Source organism: Ceratotherium simum, chromosome 25 (assembly GCF_057802395.1).
Source record: "Ceratotherium simum simum isolate JZ-2026a chromosome 25, ASM5780239v1, whole genome shotgun sequence".
Lineage (NCBI taxonomy): Eukaryota > Metazoa > Chordata > Mammalia > Perissodactyla > Rhinocerotidae > Ceratotherium > Ceratotherium simum.
In genome coordinates this window covers 21947397-21970113 of record NC_141924.1, presented here as the reverse complement: position 1 = coordinate 21970113, position 22717 = coordinate 21947397, and the positions used below count along the sequence as shown (strand labels likewise).

At 39.4% G+C, this 22717-nt stretch overlaps 2 protein-coding genes across 2 annotated transcripts in view; one reads left to right on the top strand and one right to left on the bottom strand.

Annotated features, from left to right (window-relative positions):
* Positions 1-9223, top strand: part of UTP20 (UTP20 small subunit processome component) — a 100559-nt gene extending 91336 nt beyond the window's left edge. The window contains exons 58-62 of the mRNA XM_014780317.2: positions 250-321; positions 2444-2740; positions 2954-3080; positions 5051-5196; positions 5455-9223. Coding sequence (XP_014635803.1) covers positions 250-321; positions 2444-2740; positions 2954-3080; positions 5051-5196; positions 5455-5610 — 798 coding nt within the window. The 3' untranslated portion in view covers positions 5611-9223. The remainder of the gene's footprint in view (positions 1-249; positions 322-2443; positions 2741-2953; positions 3081-5050; positions 5197-5454) is intronic.
* A 477-nt stretch (positions 9224-9700) lies between these two features.
* On the bottom strand, positions 9701-19746 carry ARL1 (ARF like GTPase 1). The gene is made up of 6 exons (XM_004418020.3): positions 19572-19746; positions 17161-17298; positions 14912-14993; positions 13804-13915; positions 10862-11040; positions 9701-10115 (listed from the first exon to the last, which is right to left on the bottom strand). The coding sequence occupies exons 1-6, from the start codon at positions 19573-19575 to the stop codon at positions 10085-10087; spliced, it is 546 nt and encodes a 181-aa protein (XP_004418077.1). The 5' UTR covers positions 19576-19746; the 3' UTR covers positions 9701-10084.
* Between the last annotated feature and the right edge of the window lie 2971 nt (positions 19747-22717).

Genomic DNA, 22717 nt, shown 5'->3' with positions numbered 1-22717 from the left:
AAGGGATTATTATCTGTATCTCCCCAGAGCTTAGAAGTATCCCATTTCTTTGGGCTGAAATGCTTGGGGCAGGTAGAAGGGAACAATTACACAGTTTGTGGTCATGAACATTCCCTCTCCAGACCTACACAAGTGGTCATTCAGAGCAAAATCTAATACCTCAGTTGTATTATTATGGTTACTAAGAGTTTTTAAAAACAATGAGAAATATCCTGCATTGTGTCGCCAATGTCCATTTTCTTTTCACAGATGAAAAGTATCTCCCTAGCCTCTTGCCATCAGTTGCATTCCAAATTCTTGGATCAGTCTCTAGGAGAGCAGGTAAGTGTTGTAATCCTCTCAGTTTAATAGAAGGGACGTATTCTACCTATAGTCTAGAAATAGGCTCACATTTGATATTTGTGTTTTTTGTTTTTCCTATTTTAATGCTTGGCGAATTAAATGAAATATGGACATACCCTCAAATACATGTTAAGTTATACATATATATCTAATCAACTCTGGTGTCCATGTTGGGATTACTGTTGGCTTCATTTCAAATTCCCAATAAAGACGATGCAGTGGGAGGCTGGCTGTTAATCTTTTCATGTTCAGTTTTAACATCTACTCCACATTATGACTGAAGCTTTGAAGGGTGCTGATTGATTGATTGTGATTGTTCTTATATTAAACTATAATACTGAATTTCCTTCCCTTACCCCTGGAAGTTGAAGAGAAAGTAATAATGTCCATGCTACAGTGTAGTCTGAGAATTGTCTGTCCTTAACAGAAGGCAGATAAATCACCAAAAAGTTTTATGTATTTTCATATTATAAAGTGTAACTATAAGGACAATGTAAATATAAAGAAGTGTTTATAAATGTACAGTAAATGTAAATTACTTTTGAATAGTTGGTCTACTGCTCCCTTTTATTTTTTCCTCTTTTGATGGAGCAGTAGGGCTGGTAGATGATGAGCTGACACAGATGTGGTGTCTGGATATGAGCAAGGCACCTGACCACGACTCTTGTCATTATGGGAAAGATGAAGTGATGTAGATTAAGTGTAGGGCATTAGAAACTAGGTGAATGCCATATCCAAAGAGTGATCTCAAGTGGCATGCCATAAATACTAATACTTTCATATGCTTCATTATATGGCAGGGTCAGGAAAGGAATGGATAGCTAGTCAATGGATAGAAAGTGAGGCCAAAGAATCCTGCCAGGGTGAGCATCAGGTGTGGTCTCACACAAATATCAGTTTTAATAGAGGCTTGATAGACCATACAAACTCAGGTCAGGGAGGAAGAGATTTACTAGTATTGACCCAGGATGAAAGAAATTATGGAATTTAGTTCACCGTAATCTTAGGGTGAGTTAACAATGTGAAGTGGCTGCCACAGGGGAAAAGGCCTCCAAAACTGGGACTGTCTTCATGGAGGCCAAGCTTTCAGAAGACGGAAATTATAATCTTGGCATGAACTCTTGATGGCCAGGCTAGACTTGGACAGTGTGTGGCGTTCTGAATACTGTATTTGGGGGAACTTTTGGCACACAGCACCTCTAGCAGAGCAGCCAGGATGGTAAAGGAACTCAAAACCGACTTGGTTTCCTCCTTCACCTAATAGGTATGAAATACCTACATTAGGGATTTCATAAATGTCAGAGTTAGGGACTCAATAAATGGGTCCATTATTATAAGACTAAAATTGGTCCCTGGGCAATTTAACTGAATCAGATGGGATTTGAGGGTGGAGCAGCTCAGTGTTTAAGAACTTGCGCTTGAATTCTAAAGACCTTTGACTCCTGACTGACCACTTACTTTGTCTTTGGGTGAGTCATTTAGTGACTCTGAGCCTTGGTTTTCTCTTCTGATAATAGTACCTAAGGGTATTTTTTTTTTTTTTTTAAAGATTTTATTTATTTTTTGCCCCCAAAGCCCCAGTAGATAGTTGTATGTCACAGCTGCACACCCTTCTAGTTGCTGTATGTGGGACTCGGCCTCAGGCTGGACAGAGAAGTGGTGCCTCGATGCGCACCCGGGATCCGAACCCGGGCCGCCAGCATCGCAGCGCGCGCACTTAACCACCAAGCCACAGGGCCGGCCCAAAGGGTATTTTAAATTAGCATGCCATCTATAAAGTCAGTGCTCAATAAATGGAAATTGTTGTGTCTGTGAAGGAATTTAATGGATGGGGATGAAAGCTCTCTTAAAAATGTAAATGAATGAAATTGTTTACTTATTCTGTGTGACCCTACAGGGTAGAACTAGGCCAAATGAATGAAAGTTACATGGAAATGGGTTTGGACACACAATAAGGATTGGAGCAATCAATTTAATAGTGCAATACCCAGTTGTTTTTATTTTCTAATTGCAGAATACCTATTGTAGCTTCTGCTTAACAAGGCCATATTTATTTCAAAATCAAAGTCCAATTCCTCTCCTTCCGCATTTTTTTTTTAAGGTTGTTAAGAATTTGTTATTTGTAGCCAAAGTCTTATATTTACTGGAACCTGATTCTGAGGATAAGCAAAGTGAGATAAAAGAGGACATTGAAGAACAAGAAGCTTTAGGAGATGGTGTGGCCAGAGAGGAAGTGGAACGCGAGGTCCATGCGGATAAGAAGGCGGAATCTGACAAAGAAGAAAACGAAGAGGCAAAGGAAGAAAACAGCAAGCCAGCCACGCTGCTGTGGTTGATCCAGAAGTTGTCCCGGATCGCAAAACTGGAAGCTTCCTATTCACCTAGAAACCCCTTAAAGGTGCGATGAATGTCCAGAATGACTGAAAGTAGTAATTTTTTTGAAAGGTATTTTAGTGGTATTAGTGATCCTCCCAAGACCCTGGGAACTTTTGAACCCAAAACTGCAGCAATAATATCTGCCCCACAATAGACCTTGTTTTCTAAGTTAACTGTTTGTATTACTGCAAATATAAGAGAAACACTTCAAATGAAAGGTGATCTGTACTTTCAGAGAACATGCATCTTTAAGTTTCTCGGAGCTGTAGCCGTGGATCTTGGAAAAGACAAGGTGAAGCCGTACCTCCCAGTGATTATAGCTCCTCTCTTCCGAGAACTGAGCAGCACCTATTCAGACCAGGGTAACTCTGCAGCCTCTCTTCTGAATATTTGCACGTTAGGATTCCCCACCTCTCTCCTGAATGCTTCCTTCTTCCTTTCCGTCCTCCCTCCCTGCCAGAGTTTAAGGAAAAAAATTTGCTCGGTATCAAGACAATTAATAGCAAGCAAATAAGGCATATTTGTGTTATATTTGACTGCCTCCTTCTGTATGCTTTCTCATGTCTAAATGTTTCTCTCTTAAAAGATAATGTTTTACTCCTAAGCATAGATTACATATTCAAAGACAACTATAATTTGGGGTGGTTCTAAACCTCATAGTGTTATGAACAATAAAATGTCATTACATTCTCAAGAATTATAAGGTCAAAGTATATGTATTACCATTTTTATATGAAATAGTTTTTAAAGATTTTATTTATTTATTTTTTCCCCCCAAAGCCCCAGTCGATAGTTGTGTGTCATAGTTGCACATCCTTCTAGTTGCTGTATGTGGGACGCGGCCTCAGCATGGCCGGAGAAGCAGCGCGTCGGTGCGAGCCCGGGATCCGAACCCGGGTCGCCAGCAGTGGAGCGCGCTCACTTAACCACCAAGCCACGGGGCCGGCCTGAAATAGTTTTTAATTTAAATACCATTTTTTCTTTTTTCTTGCCTGGTGCATTTGGTACATTTCCCTCAAAGATCCTAAATTATCTCTTTTGATAATCGGAAAAGAGGGAATTAGGGCTTGGGAAGAGAGAGGTAAAGCGAATGCAAGAGTTTTAAAATAAATGAAGTGGGCCGGCCCCGTGGCTTAGCGGTTAAGTGCGCACGCTCCGCTGCTGACGACCCAGGTTCGGATCCCGGGCGTGCACTGACGCACCGCTTCTCCGGCCATGCTGAGGCTGCGTCCCACATACAGCAGCTAGAAGGATGTGCATCTATGACATACAACTATCTACCGGGGCTTTGGGGGAAAATTAAAAAAAAAAAAAAAAAAAAAAATCCTGTTATTTAAAAAAAAAAAAAAAAAGGACCGGCCCTGTGGCTTAGTGGTTAAGTGCGCGCGCTGCAATGCTGGTGGCCCGGGTTCGGATCCCGGGTGCGCATCGAGGCACCACTTCTCCGTCCATCCTGAGGCCGAGTCCCACATACAACAACTAGAAGGATGTGCAGCTATGACATACAACTATCTACTGGGGCTTTGGGGGGAAAAAATAAAATAAATAAAATCTTAAAATAAATGAAGTGAATGTCAAAGCAGGAGCTGTTGTAGTCCTCCAACCTTGAAAGAAAGTTTCCTTGCTCTTAGAGGAAAAGCAGTGGTGAAGGTTGGGTCTGCTTTGGTTCTCCTCAGCCAGCATTTACTGAGCACCTAATATGTGCCAGGCACTGAGGGTTCAACAGTAGAAAGGGCCTAGTCCCTATCTTCATGAACCTTGCAATCTACAGCAGGTATCCTAGCTTTCCTGAAATTGATTGCAAAAATCTGTGGGTTATTTGCATTTGGAAGAGAGAAGGCAGGGAAGGGTAGGAGAGCATAGCTTTTCTTCAGCTCCTCAAAGGAGTCTTTGATCCAAAAAAAAAACGTTATGGCCTCTAAGCCTCTGTGACCCATGAATTAGAGAGGGCCCAGAGAAACACACTTACCTTTCCCCCATCTGCACAGAGCTGAGCGGGTTAATAAAGATAGCCTAAAACGTTTCGGTCAAGTTCTCAAATTACTTTAATGTCTCCTGAGCCAGCATTCCGCTGGGAAGTGGGCTTCATGGTCTCTGATCTGTTGTTGCATCCTGGATGAGGTGGGGGCTGGGAGCACTGTGTCCAACACCTTCTGCTTGTTCTCCCATCTCAGAAACGCAGAGGCTGGTTTTAGATCAGTGTTTAATGTTGAAGTAATAAAAGTAATAATGCTGCAGGAGTTTAAATTTTGCATGTTGTTGATAATGGTAGCTGTTCAAACATGTCCTTTTCTGTGACCGTCTCTGATTATCACTCTCTGTGTGTGATTAGATCCTTTGCTGAAGAACCTATCCCAGGAAATCATAGAATTACTCAAAAAGCTCGTTGGGCTGGAAAGCTTCTCATTAGCTTTTGCCACTGTACAGAAACAGGCTAATGAGAAAAGGGCACTCCGGAAAAAGAGGAAGGCTTTGGAGGTAAGTTTGCTGGTGTATTCTTTAGGTGTAACAACTGTTTTTACCCAGGGGTGTGTACATGTGTGTGTCACACTTACCCAGGGAGGAAAGAGGAACTGGCTGTGTTTGAGAGGTGGGGACTTTATAACTGGGGCTCCAGACTTTCTTTGATGGACATCTATTGCATTCATGATATTTAAAGGTGAACAAAATAGTCCATTTATGCCTTTGATTTTTACTGGTTTAACATTTACTTTAAATTTCTATTCTTTTTTCAAGTTTGTAACTAATCCTGATATTGCCGCCAAGAAAAAGCTGAAGAAACACAAAAATAAAAGTGAAGCAAAGAAGAGAAAGATAGAGTTCCTGCGTCCAGGCTATAAGGCCAAGAGACAAAAGAGCCACAGCCTGAAAGATTTAGCAATGGTGGAGTAAACTGCTCCCTGTGCTGACTCAGTGTCTCAACTTACCCCAAAGCATGAACTTTCTGATCTATCTGCTAGTGTGAAATCACAGCAGATTTTATTATTAAAGTTAAACTTTGGCATAGGTTATAATATTACACAGTTTAATATAATCATGCTCCTATTTTTTTAATTCCTTTTTTTTTATTTATTTATTTTTTTTTTAATTTTTGTGTGTGTGTGAGGAAGATCAGCCCTGAGCTAACATCCATGCCAGTCCTCCTCTTTTTGCTGAGGAAGACCGGCCCTGGGCTCACATCTGTGCCCGTCTTCCTCCACTTTATATGGGACGCCGCCACAGCACGGCCTGACAAGCGGTGCATCAGTGCGTGCCTGGGATCTGAACCCGGGCCGCCAGCAGCGGAGCGTGCGCACTTAACCTCTACGCCATGGGGCTGGTCCCGCTCCTATTTTTTTAAATTAAAACATTTCCTAATACTACTGTATCTTCAGTGTCTAAAAAGCATGTGACACTAGTGATAGAGTTTAAAATGTAATTTTTTTTTAAAAAGATACACTTTAAAATAGCAAGACAAAAATGTAGAAGTTAGAAATAAATCAAACACATGATATGCAATACCTTTATGGAATTATAAAACTTTATCAAAAGACATTAAAAAAGATCTGCACAAATGGAGAAATATTACTGTCTTCCTGGATAGGCAGATTCAGTATCATAAGATTCTTCCCATTTGGGCCATTGGTTAAATGCATATTCTGAGCAAAATCCCAAAAGAGTTGTTCATATTGTCCTAACAAGCTGATTCTAAAATTTATACAGAAGATAAGCCAAGAATAACCATGATGCTCTTAAAAAAGGAGAACAAGGTGAGGGGCTTGCCCTGTCAGATATCAAAAGTATGACACAAAAAGTGCTAATCTATAGAGGGAACGTGATCAATTCTACTGCACTAAAATTAAGAACAACTACTTATGAAAAGATATAATGGGATATGACATTTACCATATAGTGATAAAGGATTAGTAGTACTCAGGCTGTATAATGAATACCTATGAATCAACAAAGATAATCCTGTAGTAAAAGTGGCAAAGACAGAAACAGGCATTGCACAGAAGAAATATAAATGGCCCTTAAACATTAACATTTCGCTGATATGGCTATAACGGTTCCTAAATTTTAAAGTACTATGTACTGGTTGGTAAGTAAGTGCCACCCTGGCATGAGTCCCTAGACTCCGTATCTCCCCACACCAGAAAGTAAAGGATTAATACCTGGACGAGTAGGGGCCCTCCTGCATCAGCTCTGTCTGTTTGTTACATATTTTGAATCACTCCTATATTCAACCTCATTAATTAGGAAAATGCAAATTAACACCAGAATGAAACTCCATTTTGAACACTTCAGACTGATAAGGCTGACAGTACCAAATGTTGGCAAGCAAAGGGAACTCTTCTAAACCACTTTAGAAAGCAATTTGGCATTATCTTCTTCAACCATATGCTGTCTTTTTGCCTCACTCTACAGTTGATGTGAAAGCAGTATTCTTCGGTGCCCAATATATGTGGAAGGGAGGTGGGAGGAAGAATCCATCCTATGTGCCAGGCACCTTGTATACATTCTGTTTAATCCTCCTAGTATTCCTGAGAGCTCCCTAAAATTGGTTCTTATTTTACAGATAAGGAAACTGAGACTTAAATAATTTACCTAAGGGTGACACAGGTTGTAGGTGGCATAATCAGGATTCGAACCCAGAATTGAAAGCCCATGCTCTTTATAATTTGTAATTATGGGGTTAGAATATTATAGCATGTGGCATAGGAATCAAATGTTCAAACATTCAAAAACTTCAGCAGCTGTGTTTTGATGTAGTTTGTCTCTCAAACAGTTCTCACACTTCCAAGGGATTTGTAATGTGCCAAAAGGATAAACATGGGGCATCCTGGAAGGCCCCGTTAATTTCAGTTAATTCTAAGTGATTTATAATTTTTATTTTATTTATTTTTCCACCAAAGCCCCAGTAGATAGTTGTATGTCATAGCTGCACATCCTTCTAGTTGCTGTATGTGGGACACGGCCTCAGCATGGCCAGACAAGCGGTGCGTCGGTGCACGCCTGGGATCCGAACCCCGGGCCGCCAGCAGTGGAGCACGTGCACTTAACCGCTAAGCCACGGGGCTGGCCCCTATTCTAAGTGATTTAAAGTGCATGTATTACTTGTATAAAAATTTTAAAAATCAAAAAAGTTAATACTAAGGCAAAAATCGTATAGTAAAAATATCTCAGGGATGTTGAACACAGCTTTGTTTTAATCACTAAATACTGAGTGCCTACTAAGTGCCAGGTGCACCACACTAGGTGCAAGGGATAGTAACAGTAAACAAGGTGCGGTCCCTGCCCTCAAGGAGCTTACATTTCCACAATTTAAAGTGCATCTCAGGTGTCCCGATAACAGAATTCCACCACTCTCAATTTCTCATTGTTTTCAGTGTGATCACATGACACAGCACAACTACCAACCAGATAAAATAGAAAGTTAGAGCTAAAAGAAACCTTTGATACTATTTGTCCAAGTCTCTTGTTTTAGGGAAAAAACTGAAGGAGTGGCCATTTGTGCCTAGAACTCATGTGTTCTGATTTCAGGTTTGGTGCTTTTCCCATTTTCAGGCTTCTCATAAAACAATATTCAGTAGATTTTTATAAATATCAACATTCAGACTCCTGTAACATACTTGTACAGTTGTTTCCTGCTAGACAAGGACCTTATAATTTATACCATATTAAAATAAGTGTCCACTCTCTTCATCTCATCCTATTGATGATAAACGAGAGGTATCAGGATCATCCAAGTGCTGACCTTCGCTTCTGCTTCATGTGCCTTCAATATTCAGGACAGCCAGGGCGATGTGCCCAGCAGCATCTGCCCCAGGGCCTCACTTCCCCATACTTCTCAGTGTTCCTCAACTGCTAGGGAATACTAAGCCACTTGACACAGAGAAACCAAATTATGAATGGGTGCTGGGGAATGAGAAGGAAAAGTAAAATTCCTACGTGCGAAGAGAAAGCCACATTTCCTTTGAGCTGAGAGGATGACCAAAAGTAAGGGAAGGAGGCCAGAGGCCAACATCTGGAAGGACAGTGGCAGGGATGGGAAATGAACACTAGTGTTCCTGAGATCTGGGGGGCACATGCTATTAAGCTCGCTTTACCAGCATCTAATTTTTTAAATGCTGGTTGTCATGCAACTTGAAAACAATTCCCCCCAATTTTAGTAATTTTTATGGACTATATTCACTTCTGTCATACTGTAGCCAATCCTGTGGTAGACTGGGTAGTTGAAGAAGTTCCTTTGAACATGATTGTTTCTGACAGCCTAATTTTTAAAACCAAGAATGCTTCATTTCTCCCTGTAGAACCAGTAAGATTTTGACTTCTCACCAATCAAATTTACATGTCCAATTACAAGTAGATATAAAAGGAATGAAAGACAGTAAAGACATCTTTTTCATTGCTTCTTAAAATAGATCTTTTTTTTATTGCCTTTAATGTGAATTTTTTCTTTATAACCACATAGGACTGTTTTTACTACCTCTACTAGTATGGACAAATAAATTTATAGACATTATTTTCAATGTACTGTGTCTACTTCAATTAGCATAATTTTATTTAAGGAGTTAGGCTGTCTGTGTTGCCAGTGTTGGCATTTTCAGGTATTCATGGTGTAGTTTATGGGACAAGCTGTTCCCACCTCACTAGCAGGTGACTTTGGGCAAGCCAACCTCAGAATCTTGGGGGTCCACATCCATAAAATGAAGACATTACCACCTGTCCTACCTACATCACAGGGTTCCTATATAAATCAACAAGGTCAATATACATAAAACTTTTTTGAAAACTATAAAGTACTATAAAATGACAATTACAGATAAGTGAGTGAAGTTAACCACCAAAATAATTATTTCAACTTCAAGCCTATAACCAAAAGCTTTTAAACTAAACAGCTTAAATAAAGTGGTCATTAAGCAAATGAAGACTATTACCCACACTGTCCTCTATTGAGTCTAATATTTGGAAAAACTTAACTCATTTTAGGGGAAAAAAATCTGAGTTAAGATATTTATTAGTGTTTATACAAACAAGCTGCAACCACTAATTCAAAAATAGGAGGGTTTTTTTCCCTCAATAAGAGTACATTCTTTAATAGGACTCTATTTAAAGAAGAATTCCATACAAAGAATATGTACCTTAACACAAGAAACCAAGAAAGGAATATTTTACATTACACAGGACATTCAGTTGGTTCAAACACGATGAGTTACCCTTCCAACCAAATACTTATTTTTTATATTTATTACAAATGTTGCCGTCAGTTCAGTATATGCCAACAATCATACAGTTTTCACGTTTAGCAGTGTGCAGCACACTTAGCTGTTTCCAAAGGGATATGTGATGTGGTCTTCGTTTCAGAGGAGCAGAGGTGACTGAATTACTGTCTGCTCTTTAATGTTTCAACTAACCTGTGAAGAGAAAATGAACAGTTTCATAAAATTAATTCCAACCTTTCAGGCACAGAGCATGATCATTTATAATATATATTTTATACTGGAGGTGGATTCCAAAGCACTTTAAATGATGAAGGCTAAGATAGTTATATTAGAAGAATGAGGTTATGGACTCAATTTCCATGAGGGTCTTTTAGCTTTTACTTTGTCTGTGCTTTGAATGAATAATCAAAAAAGACCAAATATCTACTTTCCAGGCTGCTACTACTACAGCCAGGCCAGATGTGGATAATTCAGAGGTGAACACTAGTCTCAGTCATCAAGAAGCTGATGATCTAATGAGTAGGTGCACAAATCAATTATAAAGCAGTGTAACAAGTACTATTTACACTGATCTGTGACAATGACATCTAACTGTGTGTGGTAAGGCAGTGGGCATGGAGATATGTCAGGGACAACTTAAGAAGAAGAGAGCCTTAACCTAAGTCCTGAAGAATAAGGAATTGGAGGGTGAGGTGAGGCAGGGAAAAAGCTAGAAAAATGGCAGAGACTTGGTGTACCTAACTATAATCAGGTAGGTGTGGGTGAAATAAAAGCAGATGCACATGAAGACCAGCGGGAGAACAGGCTGAAGAAACTTAATAGGATAAGATGCTAAGTAATCTGAGTTTCATCCTTAAGACTAAAGGGAAATTACACGTATGTACACAGCTGCACACACATACAAATGCACAGATGGCTTCTGGAAACATGATACTTACCATTCCATTGCCTCATCAAGGCCAGTGCCTTTGGTTGCTGAAGTTTTGAATATTTGCCATTTTCGGTCCTTCAAGGCAGGTAACCCAAGGGAACTGGCCATCTCTGAAGGAGTCATGGCCTGTTCCATGTCCTGCTTATTTGCAAACACCACTAAAATGGCTTTTCTCAGCTCTTCTTCCTAAATAAAATAGAACATATTTAATTTCCTCTAATCAATTTGCTCCCTTCAGGAAGAAATGCAAAAAAATAAATTATTTTAAAAGTATATTTCCTAATTATTAATATATAATGTTCATTATAAATTATTTGAAATTACAGAGAAGTATAAAGAAAAGAAGCTTCACCCATAATCCTGCCTCCCAAACATCAGCACCGTTAACATTCTGGGTATATTGTCTACTGCTTTGTAGCTCACATACTTATAGTTTATTTAGTAAACACACTTATACATTTAAGATCACATTTAAATATAGTTCCATACCCTGCTTTAAAAACTAAACTAAACATTAAGTTGTAGATGTTCTTCCAAACCATCACAATTTTTTCAAAAAAATTAATGGTTAAATATACTCTACACTATGAGTGCACGCACTTCATAAACTATATAACTGTTTTCAACTATTAGACTCTTATTAGATTTTCACTCGACTATTAGAGAAACCCAAGTGACAGAGTCATACAGAAATCTTTGTGTGAATCTCTGTTTCCTTAATACAATTCTCTAAAAATGGAATCAAAGTATGAAATTGTTTTCAGGCTCTTGTTACATATATTAATAAACTTTCCAGAAAGACTGTAACAATTTCAGCTCCACCACAGTGTATGACAGTGCCCATCTTCAATGTAGCCTTGGTAGAATTGAAAATTATATATTTTTCTAAACATAGCATCTCACTATATGTTTGTTTATTATTAGAGTATTAGGAAATACCAAATATTACTAGCAATATATTTTTCTCCTGTGAATTTAAGTTCATGCCTTTTGCTCATTTTTCTATACGTTTGCAAAAGGTCTTGATATGACTAAGAATATTCTTAGTCACTGTAAAACTGTGTCCTGGTTCCGTTTTACCCTAATTTGTATTATTTGGCATCTGAGCTTTTGGGATTTTTTGTTTGTATTAATATAATTCGATCTTTTCTTTTGTAATTCCTTCCAATCCTCTGATTTAGAAAGACTTTCTGTATCCAGAAATTTTAAACATATTCACTTACATATTCTTACAGCTGATTTCCATTTTTTACATTTAATTCTTTACTCCATTTAGAATTTATTTTTGTGTACCAATAAGATAAAGCATATTGATTTTGTGTCTCTAAGATTTAATGTATTAGTCCTGACCATACTCTACCTGTACATCACCATCACATAATATTTATTGATTGAATCAATTGAAAGTTACTTCCTAAAGAATGAATACAATTTTCAGTTCTTTCTACATAAAATTATACAAGTCAAATCCTAATACCACAAATAACCTAACAACAATCCAGCACAACTCAAGAACCAGAAAATGAAAATAATCCATTTCTTTTATGCAATACTTTATATGATAAAAATCCATTAGACCATGTAAATTACATCTAAATAAAGCTTTTATTTTAAAAATCTATTATACCTAAGGCAATTAAACAGTCCCTTAAAATTCCTTATACTTGAATTTGGTCTAAGAAGCTCTTATGATAAATATGATGCTATGTTGTGAAAAAAACTAAGCAAAAGTTTAAAACTATTAGGTCTGCAATTTATAACTTGGAAGCCATTAAGAAGTCAGTAGTCCAAGAAATAACAAGTTCAAGTATTCTGAGAATCCCTCTACCTAAGTAATCAAGTGGCCTAGAACTTCTATTCAAACATTCAATGATTGGATAAACGGATAAATTCAGAATCATATTTTGGTGGGAAAAGGAAACTTAATAGCAAAGGCAACTTAATTATTAATTAAATTAACCATTAGTACATCTGAAAACTTATTTAACAAATGGAGAGTTTTAAAACTTTTAATTGATTATTTAATGTATCCTCTGAATTAAGTCAGTCAGTTAGCCAATAAATTATCATGAACCTTAGTGAATACAACATACTGACTTCTTAATTAAGTGCTATACACTGTTCCACACATCAGGAATATTAGGGTAAACCTGAAGAACTTACATTTTAGGGTAAGAGACATAAGTAAACAAATATATTTTAAGATAATGGAAAGAAACAAGTGGTACAAAGAATAAAGTAGGATAAAGGGTTAGAGAATAATAGACTCCTCTCTGGGGAAGAAACATGTGAGATGAATGCTGTCAAGGGAGCCACACAAAGATTTGGGGAAAAGCATCCAAGCAGAAGGATGAGCAAGTGCAAAAAGCCCTAAGCCAGGTATCAGGTGTGCACACTTGGTGTGTTCAAGGAACAGAAAGGTCAGCGTGGCTGAGGCACTGTAAACACAGGGAAGAGTAAAGAATGATAAAGCTGGGAGAGGTAAGCAGGGCCCAGAATAATGCCAGACACCCAAAAATACCTATTTCTCTGGACTTTAATGCTTCTAAAACAAACAAATATGCTTTCTTATTATTTATACCCTTATTTGCTTTCCTAAACTAATTTATACATCTAGAAATAATGACATTTTAAAAAAATCACTTCATAGGAGTGACAGAATAGTTACTTCAGTTTGGAAAGAGTTCAGCTCTGAATTCCTGGAAATCAAAGAATCTAGTTTAAAGGGAGTTACAAGGCTGGATTTTTTTTTTGGGGGGGGTGGTCGCCAACCCTCTCCCCAACAGTATTTCTGGAATAGGAAGTAATTTGCATAAAAGAAAATGATAGTAAAGGCATGGGGAAAAAAATCCCTGCTTTCCTTTTAATTATTCCTGCATGTGATAATAAACAATGGAAACAGCAAGCAAATATAAATGACCTCCTCACATTTTAATAAAGTTTTCTTACCTCCAACATGGCAACTAACTCTGATTTGGAAATGCCAATTCGGTCTCGGTCACAACTGTCTACTACATAAATGACTGCATCTGTGTTTGAATAATAACATCTCCAGTATGGCCTAAAAAAATTCAGAAACAGAGAATATGTTATTATATGAAAGAAAAAAGTGATATGTCAGTTTAAACGCTAAGATTTGGCAATGATGCGGGGTCGGGGTGGGTTTACATGCCAATTCTGCCCCACTCATGTCAGAATCAATGCCATAATGATTCATTGTTTCTGATGGATATATCTCATACCCCTCAGATGTGATGGGGTGGAAAGAATGTTGATAAACACTAAATCACAGGACCAAGGAGTTTCAGAATGAGTTCTGACTTTAGGCTGAGAGAATATATTTGCAATCTATAAAATCACTAAATGTACTGACAAAGTTATACACAGATCTGATTGTTACATCTTATAAATCTTTAACTAGGAACTCCTTAAGAGGAATGGGTTCTTAAAAAAGTTTTTAATATGATTTTATATATTAAACATTAAATTGATCACTGAAGACATCACAAAGTAGAAATAGCTAAAATTAGAAATAGACTCAAAAGTGGTTCAAGAAATGAGTTAAACGGCAGCAAGATGCTTGGGCAATACACTACTATCTTTTAAGATGATACCATCCTGAGCAACCACTGACAGTCACCAAACATTGGCAGGTGCCATGTCAAGCACAGAATGCTGGGTGGGAGACCTGAGGGCATCTATGTTCACATTAGCCCTAAATAGTGCCCCTGAAAGGTTTTTGTATGAAATCCAAAATAGTCTGTCTCACAAAGGACGGGGCTGACAAGAACTAAATGGAGGACCCTTTTTAGTTAAAAACTACTGCAGTAATTAGATCTGGAGATTTTTATGAAAAGATTTTTCATTTACGTGATATCTGAAAAACTGGCTTCCTTAGATTTTAATTCAATTGAGAGAATAGGCAGTTTTACCTCATTTAAACTAGGTGGCTCCCATTTAAATTAGAGAAGAAGATATATTTTGGTTTACTGCTGTTATCCCTAAAAGAGCCAGTAAGTGTTAAATACCACAAAATAATCTGGTCTCTGTACCATACCTGATACTTGTCTGTCCTCCTAAATCCCAGACTTGGAATTTAAGGTTCTTGTACGTTACTGTCTCAACATTAAATCCAATGGCTGTAAGAGAAATCAAATCAGTAGTGTATGTAGACTAATGCATTCCACCTTCCAAGTATCCAATCTAATGGAGTTTCAGCAATTAATGGTAATTGTTCAATCACATTATTGGTTGAGAACTTACTCCATTTAAGATAAGACAATATGCTGTGCTATATACACACACACGCACATAGCAAGATCAGCGCTACCTTCAGGTTATATAAGAATCCCCAAATATATAATTCTTAGCTCAGTGGAAATCCTGTTATGTTAAACTCCCCTCATAATACAGTACTGGAATACTAAAGTGTTCAGAAAGTTATATTAGAAAGGACAGTTGTAGATGTATTAACAAAAAATGTAATTTTGGTAGGTAGCAAATAAACAGGGAATAAAACCAAGAAAGCCTCGAGTCTAAATTTCAGTGGATAAGAAAACAGCAATGGCTGTATTCTGCTTTATGGAAGCTGGGTTCTCTAAGGCTGGCAATCTCATGGACCCTCTGCAGACTTCCTCAATAGCTCATCTGTAATAAGGTCATAGCTGGATGGCCAAAGGGCGTCCCACCCCTTTGCCATTCTTAGGTGGAGCTCTGGCACCACACAGCTGAGGCAGGATACCACTCTTCATTGAAAGGAATCTAAGGGAGAATGAAGAGGATGCTAAAAAATCTTAGGAGTTATATATGCAGACATTACTAAGATTTTACAAGCTTAAAAAAATCAAAGTAAAAAATTATTTACAGCTGTAACTGGACAATTAATTTCTGTTATAGATTCGTTTATATTGGTAAATGATGCTTAGGAGTATATGGCAAGTATGCCTATTACAACTAAAAAATAACTATACTATAACAAACCCGAGTGAAAAACCATAAAGCAAGTTCATGATGTCTCCCTCAGAATTAGGTAGGAGTGTAATCACCATTTTCACCATGATTAGGAACACTGCTTATATGCAAAGGATAAGAGTGTGGTGTAAAGTGGCATTCACTGAAATGCAATCCACTGGGCTGTGTGCACTGCAGGGGCCACCAAGACTTAACGGTAGCAGAGATGGGCGATTTTGAGAAGCAAAAACCAAGGGAAGTGAAATTTATTGAAGGTGGCAAAAAGAAATAACAGATGCCAGAGGGTTTAAAAAGTTCTTCTTTCATAAAAGCTAGACACTTTTTTTAAATCTGGAAATTTAAATACTACTAAATATAGAAATACCTTGAGTGACAGAGTAACTTTAGAGGCACAATTCAAATACTCTTGAGCTAACTCTATGAACTCTTAAACTTAGTTTAAATATACTAATCTTCTCTAAGTAAATTCAGGTCAACAAATGAAAAAAGTATAAATAACAGAACAGTATTCTTATGTAGTCAAACAGGACTGTTTAGACTATTTCTCTAAGATATCAACAACTGATTTAAAATTGGACTGTTTCTTCTCTGGATATTTTTAGGTACCAGATTAATTCAACCCTCAGTCTCTTCAACTCAGATCTTTACAAGTAATCAATGGAATTACTTAAGAGAAATGAATCTTAATTAAAATACTAACAAATACAGAAAAAAAAAAAACACTTTGCATGTAATATCACTTAACATCTATATAATTCTTTACAGATATTTACAAAGTATTTTATGTACTTCCTTTATTTCCCCCTCAAAACCAGTGGATATTTATTATCTTTGTTTTATGGATGAGGATACTAGCTCTCAATGAGATTAAGTGGCTTAACTCAAGCCAACTTTTAAAACAACTCTTGGGCCGGCTCCGTGGCTTGGCGGTTAAGTGTGCGCGCTCTGATGCTGGCGGCCCGGGTTCGGATCCCGGGCACGCCCCAAGGCACCACTTCTCCATCCAACGCGAGGCCGAGTCCCACGTACAGCAACTAGAAGGATGTGAACCTATGACATACAACTATCTACTGGGGCTTTGGGGGGAAAAAAATGAATAAATAAAAAAAAAAAAATCTTTAAAACAACTCTAAACAGCAAAACCCAGCCTTGTACAGGGGTCCTTAAATTATACCAAACTGCCTCTCAGCTTATGAAAACAAATTTACAATACTCATACTAGAACTTTACAAACCTTATCAATTATTTTATGAGTTATTTATTTCGAAATAAAGTTATGTTAGATGGAAGAAAAACAGAAAGCCCCTGTAATTAGTTTATCATACCAACACTTACTAGGAATAGTAGTAACGACTTCTCCAACCTGTAATCTGTACAAAATTGTAGTTTTTCCTGCTCCATCTAATCCCAATATTAAAATCCTCATTTCCCGGGTTCCAAACAGACTGGAAAAAATACTTGAGAAAAAGCCACCTAAAAAAATAGTAAAAGCAAAAATGTATTCAGTATCACTTTGTGAACTAGGTCCACCAAACATTTAATCTTGCCCTTTGAAAACTATACCAAATTAAATAATATTACAATATTTTCCTAGATTCATAGGTGCGTTTTTTGCTCCCAATGAAATATATTATTTAACATCAAACAAGTTTTTAATTATTGATTGTTACCATGTTCTAGATACTGTATCAGGCAGGCACAGAAGATGCACTCAAGAATAAGCGAAATATGACCCCTGCCCTCATGGAGCTCACTTTCTAATTAATAGGTATACCGCAGCATGATCTCCTCACTACCCCTAAAAACCAAACAGCAAATCAGAATGACAGTGGGACATTGAGGTCCTCGAACATGAAAAGCAATTATTATTACTGCACAGCAGCAGTACCATCATAACCACCTTCAATCACTGAGATTTCTCTGTTTAGCAATATAACTAGCACAAGAAACTGAGACACAGAAGCCAAAAATAACAAAAACTATTGAGAGAAAACTCATTTTAAAAAATAATAAAGCTACATTCAAGGCATCACGAAATAATTCCAGAAAGCTTCCTATATGCAAGGTATTGTGTAATATAAAAGCACTTGCAAACAGAGGGTAAAATGGTGGTTACCAGACGCTGGGGGAGTGAGGGAAATGGGAGAGATGTTAATCAAAGGGTATAAACATTATAAGATGAATAAGTTCTAGAGACCTAAGGAACAGCACGGTGACTATAGTTAATAATAATGTATTCCACACTTGAAATCTGCTGAGAGAGAGATCTTGAAGTGTTCTCACAATATACACAAAAAAGGTAACTATGTGTTAATTAGCTTGATTGTGGTAATCATTACACAATGTACACACATATCAAAACATCACATTACACACCTCAAATATATACAACTTTTATTCGTCAATCATTATCTCAATAAAGCTAGAAAAAAATTAAAGTTAAAATTAAAAAATTATCCTTTATCTCAGGAGGGCCTCCTGGTAACGGGTTAAGGTATTGATTGATTTCGCTTGTGTTTAAGTAAAATAACCCCTAAGAGTAAGGGAGGTGGAAATTTACACTCTTTATTATTCTTGTTAACAAAAGAAAGAAGCTTTTTTAAAATAAAATTTTTCTTTTATAATTACAAAAAAAAAAAAAAAGCATTTCGGCCCTTTCCCACCAAAAGCCATTAGAAAAGATTAAAAAGAAAGTTACACTAATATAAGGAACAGTTGACAACAGAAGTGATGCCACTCACAACACGCGGTTATTTAACAAAGAGATGGCCCAGTTAAGAGCTGCGAGTCTGGATAAATGAACACAACATGGACTAGAGAACCTCGGGGAAAGTATAATAGAAAAGGCTGACTTAAAGTCTTTCCTATCTTTTACAAGTAAAAAAGAGGCGGAGCAACAAAACTCAAGGGGGTTATAGAAAGAGACAGGAGAGCGCTTGTGATGTTCCAGAGCAGGAAGTCAACTCCCAAGAAAACCGCGGAGGGATTTAAATAAGCCAAAGAATTTGCACCATTTGCAGAGTTGTAAACAAGTTAAAGAATCTGCACCTTCATTTGGGCTCTAGCGGGGAGGGAGGCTTTACCTGACGCTTGTGATGACAATGTAGTTCCCTCAATTAGCACCCCAAAATCTGAGATTATAATTTCATTCACTGCCCAGTAATACTCTCCCCACTTCCTTCTCCGCCTTACTCTATTACCCACATGAAAAGCTATAGATAAGCACACAAATGCCAAGTTGGCTATAAAACAACATTACGAGCAGCACCTCTGTCTGGATTTTTTTTAAACTGACGCAGTCCCAGCCACCAGGGAGGGAGAGGCAATCAAGCTTCCACTATGGGGTCAGATCTCATTTTTCACCCAACAAACCTCGGCGAACCTGCGAGTGACACGTCGCCAGGCTTCGCAAGACCAACTCTGCCCAGGGGGTGACTGAGGGGGTGAAGGAGTAGTTCACGGTCAGGGGAGAGGACTCCCAGGCTCCCCGGCCGCAGCGCTCCGCGGACCCCCGCTGCCCCCACCCCGACCCCGCCGCGATGAAGGGCTACGAGCGGGGGCGAACGCTGGAGGCAGGCTCTTGACCGCCCCCCAGGTGAAGAGCCAAGGTGAGCTAAGTTCTCAGCGACCCGCCGCCTGAGAAGCTGGCTACTCTGGGCTTCCCACGCCCGCCCCTCGACCCCCCCGCCCCAGCCCTCGGCCGCAGCCCCTCGAGCGCGCCCGGGCGCCCCTCGCAGATCCCTGACCCATGATGAAACGTCGGTCCGCCCTCGTCGATCGTCAGAGACAGGCCCCGGCCTCGCCAGCGACTCCTATTCCCGTCCCGGCGCCGCCACCTCCGCTCGCCTTGGCTCCGGCTCCCAGGCGGTTTCCTTGGAAGCCTGGTCCGCCAGCAACTTCCACGTCGGACTCCCGGCGGGGGCGGGAGCGAGGAGCCGCCGCGACTGCGCGCCGGGAACGGCGGCCTGAGCGTCCGCGTCGTCGCTTTCGACGCAGGTGCCCCGCGCGCTGGGCGTAGATACTGCGGAAGCCGGGAGACAGAAAAAAATTCAAGGGCCCCACGCCCCTCCTGCTTCTGTTTTCTTGGACAAGAAAGGCTTCCGACACAGGGAAATTCGAATTTTCATTTTAAATTCTAGCACCAAACAGTGGCGAATCCGCCAACCAAGAATGCGAGTCTGGCCTCTATGCGGCAGTTCGACTGGACGCGGCCGCAGCTTGCCGCGGCGGGGAAGTTGCAGGGCCGGAGGCGCCCTGAGGGGGCGACTCTGCTTTCCCTGGTTGCGCTCTCCGATGAGGAAATAGGACTACGCAATAGTAATAGGAGGATCCCTCGCCACCGATGAGAGACAGCCTCGCACCTGAGGCCGCTAACTGGAGACTTTTGGCGTCGCGGTGGCCTGCAGGGCCAGCGTTAGAGCCCCTCCTGCTTTCTTCCAGCTGACTCTAAGCGCGTGACCACTTTTCCGGACTCGGTATTGTGGGCGGACTGGTCCCGATCATGGGGCCTGGGGACCTGTTCCCTCGGGGGCGTCGATTGGGAGTAATACAGGTCTTGACAGTGAACTGTGTTGGGAGGTAGAAAGCAACACCTAGAGAATAGGGAGAAGGGCTTCTCCTAGACTCTAATCTTTTTAAAGGTTGAGCATGCGTGTCTTAAAAATTCGTAAAGGTACACAGAAAAGTAAACCTATCCCTAACCCCCAATCCCGCAGTTGTCCCTAGAAATAACCACTTTAACACGTTCTTGGATCTCCTTCCAAATACCATCTTTGCATGTTATGTTTTTATCTATAATAGAGATTTTCATCCATTCTAAGTTTATGGACTGTCTCTTGTTTTTGGCTTCAATTTTCAGACCTTTGCAGCTGCCTAGGCATTGAACTAGATGTGCCTATGGCTCTCGCCTCCCGTCGCCGCTCCCAAATCATAAATTCATAGAAATTTTCATTGTAAGAAAAGGCTTGGTTTTGTTTTTTATTTTTGTTTTGTTGTTTGGGAAGGAGAGAGGGAGTGACTCAGGTACACCTAGGCGTTTTAAACGCTTTGCTTTGTAAGCATTGTGTTGTCCACTGTAGGACCTCAGCGTGCTTATGATTCCAGCGATCTTTCTCAGATATTCTTCATCCGCCTCCAGTCCCTGTCTCGGCAAGATCTTGGCCATTGCTACTTCAAATTTATGTCCCTGTCAGATTTATGTTTCCCGTACAATGCACGTAGTTCCTTGAAAATAGAGATTCCTTTAAAAAGGGAACTGAAAAGAAAGATGTACTACAAACTTTATATTCACACTGTATATTCTGAACCTAATGAGCAAATTAGATGTATGTGAGGATGCTGTGTAAACTGAAGTGCTATATACAAATTAAAAAGCATTGTTAATATTGACTGTTGAATGGCATTTCAGCCTTTCATAATCTGTATTAAGCACTTCATTACAAGTCACTATGGAAACAGTAGTGATAAAGACCAAACAAAAACCCTTTAGGCACTTTGATCAAAAACTTTGTGTTTCAAAATTCACTCATTTAGCGGCCGCCGGGTGGCGCAAGCGGTTAAGTGCAGGCGCCCGGCTGTGGCAGCCTGGGGTTCTCTGGTTCGGGTCCCAGGCGCGCACCCACGCACCACTTGTCAAGCCATGCTGTGGCGGCCTCCCATATAAAGTGGAGGAAGACGGGCATGGATGTTAGCCCAGGGCCAGTGTTCCTCAGCAAAAAAGAGGAGGATTGGCAGATGTTAGCTCAGGGCCGATCTTCCTCTCTCACACACACACACACACACAAAATTCACTCATTTAATTCTTTGCTTTGTCAGTAAAGATCTGGTCTAATGTCCTGGATGCATCAAAAACAAAACAAAAATCTTTTCTCTATTCACAGAAACCTTTGATCTAAAAAAAAAAACCCAAAATAACAAGGTACTACCCTTTAAAGTTTTTCTGAAGTAGGTTTAGGACAAATAAGATAACTTTCGGTTGACCATATGTTCAAGGCCTTAGGCTATGCCTATAAGGTGTGCGAATCATGAAATGTCTAACTTTTAGAGGCGCATATTAACCCAAGGATATGAAGACAGAAGATTAAAATGGCTTCAAAAAGCGTTGAGACAAATTTATAAATAACAAAGCCATAAATAGCCTAGAGAAACTTAGCTAATCTTTATTGGTGATTACATCCCACCTCCACCTAACCCCTTGCTTTCCTCAATTCCTAAGATTAGAGCAGTTCCTACTTTCATAGGAAATTTCCATTTTCAGTGCATGAAGGTCACGTTAAGGTGGTGAAAAATAAGATAAAACTACCACTTCCTTTATCTTTTCTGATACTAACTAAAGACAGCCATTACCCTGCAGGAAAGGTATATTATCTTTAGGGCAACACCATTTTTCAAAATGTAGTCGTTCCTATTAATATTGACCTGGTATTATAGTTCCTGCTTACTAAAGAGAAATACTGAGGAAGCAGAATCATAGCAGCATACTAGAATTAAAGCTAAATATTTAGATTGTAAGTATGGAATTTTGTTCTTCAGACAAGCATGAGAATTAACTTTACCTCTTTCAAGTCTTTGCTCAAATGTCATCCCATTTAAAATTGCAGTCTAGGGTCGGCCCCATGGCCTAGCAGTTAAGTGCGCGCGCTCTGCTGCTGGCGGCCCGGGTTCAGATCCCACGCGTGCACCAACACACCGCTTGTCAGGCCATGCTGTGATGGCGTTCCATACAAAGTAGAGGAAGATGGGCATGGATGTTAGCTCAGGGCCAATCTTCCTCAGCAAAAAGGGGAGGATTGGCATGGATGTTAGCTCAGGGCTGATATTCCTCACAAAAAATAAATTAAAAAAATAAAATAAAATTGCGATCTACCCTACATCCCCCTCATCCTGATTTTTT